General features: G+C 38.1%; 1 protein-coding gene across 2 annotated transcripts; it reads left to right on the top strand.

Moving 5' to 3' along the window:
- Positions 1–524: 524 nt before the first annotated feature.
- Positions 525–2,582, top strand: LOC129321194 (5-amino-6-(5-phospho-D-ribitylamino)uracil phosphatase, chloroplastic). 2 transcript variants are annotated; one of them, XM_054966877.1, is made up of 3 exons: positions 525–690; positions 958–1,153; positions 1,245–2,582. In XM_054966877.1, the coding sequence occupies exon 3, from the start codon at positions 1,272–1,274 to the stop codon at positions 2,400–2,402; it is 1,131 nt and encodes a 376-aa protein (XP_054822852.1). In that variant the 5' UTR covers positions 525–690; positions 958–1,153; positions 1,245–1,271; the 3' UTR covers positions 2,403–2,582. The 2 variants fall into 2 exon arrangements, with proteins under 2 accessions (XP_054822852.1, XP_054822851.1); XM_054966876.1 differs by having other exon boundaries at positions 526–690; positions 1,253–2,582.
- The last annotated feature ends 2,474 nt before the right edge of the window (positions 2,583–5,056 follow it).

Raw genomic sequence — 5,056 nt, 5'->3', positions numbered from 1 at the left:
CATCCTATAAATAAAATTAGTAAGAGTATTAAATACTATTAATGAATAAGTCCAACATTAGTGACATGGAAGAACCTCATGAGTTACTATAACTAACACAGCTTGCCCAGCAAGTCAGCGGAGGCGCGAGAAGTTACCCATTTATAGAAATCAACAATCTCATATCGAGATTGGACAAAGAAATAAACTGTTGTGTATAACCGGAGGGGGAAAAAAAAACCAAGCTGTCTCGTGTCATTGGCTATACAGCACCCACTTGTATTTCGGTATTGAAAAATAATTAAAAAAAACTGAGAAAAAGAAAAATCTCATAATGAGTGGCGTGGCGTAAAAGTATACTGTTGTCCAAGTGGGCACCGGGTCTTAAAAAGTTTTCTCTTTCTTTCCTTCTGTGTTCTCTGTATTTGTTTTTTTTTTGGGTCAATAATATTAAAGTTTTTTCTGAAAAAAATGAGAAAGGAAAAGAAATAGGCTATAATCACCGTCAGTCACCCTGAATGGAAAACACGGCCGCCTTTTATGACCGACACGTCTCTCGCTCCGTCCTAAACGTGCACAAAACTCACTTGTAAGAAAGAAACAGTGAGATTCATGACATTCATCTATTCCTTGCCGAAGAATCTGGTCTTCTCTTCTCTCCCGGTTCCCTTGTAGCCGTGAAGTTTCGGATCATCACTACTGTTCTTTCAGGTTACTCTTTATCCGTTATTTCTCTTTCTATTTCCATGTGCTGGGCGATGCGATGCCTTCCAATTGTTTTTCTTTCTTCTTTTCTTATATATGGTAAAAATCTATATTGGTTGATTATGAGCGAATCCTGGTTGATTCGAGGTTTAAACGCTCGTATTTTCCTCCATAACTGGTTTTTTCTTCATTTGGCGTTCTTTTATGCATATTCATGTGATTCGTTCGCTAATTTGACAATTTGAGTAATGGGTGAGCTTGGTTTTCCTGAAGGAATTTTATGGTGGTCCTTGACGACGAACTTGGGATTTAGCCGGGAGAAGTGTCTTTCTTTGCCTCTCTTCTGTCGAATATGGTGATTTCTCCAGAATTTTAGTTTCTTACTGCAATTAGCTCTGGGAATCGCAAAATTTGTCAAGAAAGATTGAACTTCTGCGCTGACTCTTTTATCATATAAGTTCAATTGGAGGTAAATTGGCCGAATCGGCTCCTATCTTGTGCCATTCTTTGTGACCCAAAAGGGGTCAGTGCCATTAGTTAGGGTTACTAAGTCATTTTAGTTTTTTAGTGACATCCCTTCTTCGAAAATGGTGGAATCGATTGCTGCAATTTCACTTCTTGGCCATCGACCTGTCTGTGGAGCAAATTTAATCAGGGATGTATCTGGTAAACGTAAAACATTGATTCATTGTCGATTCCCGGCAACAGAATTCCTTGGTGAAAGGATTATGATTTCATTATCTTTGCCTAAAACAAAAATGGGTGTCTCCCCGTCATCATCAATTAAGGCTCTGGCAATGGAGCTTACGAAAGAGGCTTATGCGTACAGGGAAGAGAGAATACCAGAGACAGAAAGTGGCGAGATTGATCGTGGCTTTGAAGGCAGACCTGGTTTTTGGCCACCAGTTAACAGAGCAGATAACCCTTCGCTTCATAATCCCTTACTTAGACAAGAAAGGATGGGATGTGGCTGGTTGGGTGCCATATTTGAGTGGGAAGGGGTTCTCGTTGAAGATAATCCTGATCTTGAGAAGCAAGCCTGGCTAGCTCTTTCTGAAGAAGAAGGAAAGTCCCCTCCTCCAGCTTTTATCCTAAAGAGAATAGAAGGGATGAAGAATGAACAAGCAATATCTGAAGTTCTATGCTGGTCCAGGGACCCGACAGAGTTGAGAAGAATGGCTAATAGGAAAGAAGAAATTTGCCAGGCTTTGCAAGGTGGGATATATAGGCTAAGGGCTGGGTCAAGAGAGTTTGTCAGTGTTTTGATGCATTATAAGATACCAATGGCATTGGTTTCTACTCGTCCTAGAAAAACTCTCGAGTCTGCTGTGGGGACAATTGGTATTGAAGAGAATTTCAGTGTTATTGTGGCAGCAGAGGATGTATATAGGGGAAAGCCTGATCCAGAAATGTTTGTGTATGCAGCGCAGCTTTTGAACTTTATACCTGAAAGGTGCATTGTATTTGGGAACTCAAATCAAACAGTGGAGGCTGCACATGATGCTCGGATGAAGTGTGTGGCTGTTGCTAGTAAGCACCCTGTCTATGAGCTGGGGGCCGCAGACTTGGTTGTAAGGCGCCTGGATGAGCTTTCAGTGGTTGATTTGAAGAACCTGGCAGACATAGAATCAGCTGAATTTGGATCTGTGGAACCTGAGTTGGAGCTGGAAGAGGATGCAGATTTAGATGTATCATCTGTTGATGACAATTTCTGGTAACCTGATAAATGTACAGTTAATTGACCTTCATCTGATTCTTGATGATAATAGTTACAGATTAATCCCTTGTGTATATGATTAATAGAATAACGAGAGAAAAAAAGGATAGATGGTCTGCATTGAACAATATCGATGTACCTCTGTATTTTCTGTACTAATGTACATGTCTGGCTTTAAGAAGTGATTTGGAGTTCTTCCATCTACAACACTAAAATGGGTTATTTTCCCCCTCTTGAAATGGACTGGATTAGAAAGAAGGAAAGTTGTGATTTATTAAATACTTCATTATTGAGAGAGCAAATATTAGAATTTCTATTATGGCTAATTAGTGCGATTGTTTCGGATCAATCATCGTGCGTAATTGGATGATTTCCATGGAATATTAGGATTTTATCGTATGTTTTACACATGTAAATTCGTGAGGTGTAAAAAGGTCCTTGAGGGGATGAATCAAGAGATATGTTGGCGTCCCAAGGTGATGGTAACTAGTATCTCTAATCTATCATGATGTGTCTTTCCCAATTTCCTCAGTTCCTCCGCTCCTTTTATCCGAATAAAGCTTCTTTAGGGGAAACAAATACTATCCATTCTAGTTGAGATATGCTTGCCCCGCTACAGATATCGTAGATTGCAGGGCATGCATGGGTTTTTTCCCTACAGAAGTTACTATCCTCGGTTGAGGTTAGTTTAAGTGGGTAAGAAAGATATTGGACAAGGTATGGGTTTAAAAAAAAAAAACGTTTAAATATTCGTGATATAACTTAAAAAACATGTTTGTATTCACGTGAGAATATCAGGCATTAATGCTCTCCGCCTAGATGTGCTGGTCTAGTTAGGGTTTCTTAGGGCAATTGTATTAGAGGATTTAACAAGAGGCTTGGTGTAGCTTGCTGTATCACTACAAACTACAAAGTTGAGCGGTGTTCTTGAAGGTCCAAGGATTTGTTAGGAGAATGGACATTGCAGGAAATCGGTGTAGAAAATGATTGAGGGGAATAGGAAGCTCATTGCTTTGAATTGGAATATTCAATTTGATCATTCTTGTTAAGAAGCTAATAAATATGTTAATGGGCTTATTAGAATTGCTTATGACATTGAAGTGGAGTTTTTTTTTTTTTTTTTAAATCATTTAACGTCCCTTCCTTAATTTAGACAACCAGAGGATTCAAAGTCCCCCATGGCTCAAAAAGAGGGTTTTCTTTCTTTTTTTTTTTTGGGGGGGGGGGGGAGGGTGTTGTAGAGTACAACTCTTCAACTTTCATAGTGTTAAGCATTCTTCTAGAAGATCATGTACAAGCATGCAAATTTGTTCCCGTGATATGCTATTGGTTAGAGATTTCTCTGTTAAAAAGGGAATGGATATTGGATCAAGCTGTGCAAACTAACTGAAGCCGGAAATACATTTCAAGTCCTCGAGTTCTGGGAGGAGGAAAAAAACGGCAGAGCATGGGCTTCCTGGATTGTCAACATGAGGGCTTTGTAAATGGCCAGTGTATAGATATATTTGTGCCATTGGGGGAATGTGGTCTGTCTTAATCTTAACAAGCTCTTAGGATCCCAAGCCCACCTAAACTTTTTTTCCAACAAAAAGAAGACATGTTGGCTGGTGAAAAGTTCTTGGATTGTATTGTTCCTAATTTTCTATCTTTTTTTTTTTTTAAGAACTCCTTGTCTTTGTTATGAGGATTTACTAACAACCTTATATAGATTACTGTTCTTAAATTTTCAGAAGTATCCTCGTTGAATAGAGGATAACGAGTTAACGATAGATATATGTTTAATTAGTTCGGAAATATTATAGAGGAAATAATTTAAGCAGCTTGTAGTAGGCCTTGTAAATTGTGATAAGGACATGAACAAATACTTCCTTTTCGATGATGAAAGCAATACCACTTTTTATTTGTCATCATTCATGCTCTGCCAAGATAGAAGCATGGGAATGCAACACTTCGAAACAGTGAATGATAAAAGGGCTTAAATTGGTTTAGTCATGTAAATGGTTTTAACTTTTAATCTTTAAAATAATAAAAAGCTTTATTCCATCAAGTAGGGTTAGTTACATAAATTATATGATGTCATTATATTCTATCATTCATCAAACTTTTAATTAATATCAATGATATTAATTAAGAGGTATTAGTCAATAATTTTTAAAAGTGTTTGCTTCTGCTCATCTTAACTTTTCATCTCTTCAACAAAAATTACGTGTGGCAAAAGCACTTTCTTTCAGGTTACTAGTCGAATGATGGACAACACAATATCGAAATTGATCAACGTCAATCAATCTTAAAAGCAGGAATGTCTGGCTTTTCACAAGTTAGAAGGCAGATCCTTATAACGATTCACGTTTGACTCTTGTTCTACACTGTACATGTTTCTCGCCCACAACTAGCATCGAAAACAGTCCAACCAATAAAGCCAAAAAAAAAAAAAAAAAAACTATGTTGGCGATAATTATCAGGCGCCTAAGTTTGAGGATTTTCTACCGCAACTTCTCTTGGAAGCGTACGTGGCTTTATAACATGAATGCAACAGAAGTCCTCTCTTCGTCTATTTATCTGCTATGCTAATATTTGGACTGACCGAAAACCGACCTGAAGATAAGCAAAGGCATATAAGATAAGGACGTCGGGGGTGAACCAACGTGTCATTGT

This window comes from Prosopis cineraria, unplaced genomic scaffold, assembly GCF_029017545.1.
Source record: "Prosopis cineraria cultivar Desert tree isolate PC_DT_omini unplaced genomic scaffold, ASM2901754v1 PC10, whole genome shotgun sequence".
NCBI lineage: Eukaryota > Viridiplantae > Streptophyta > Magnoliopsida > Fabales > Fabaceae > Prosopis > Prosopis cineraria.
The sequence above is the reverse complement of the archived record's forward strand: the minus strand, read 5'-3'. Positions and strand labels throughout refer to the sequence as shown.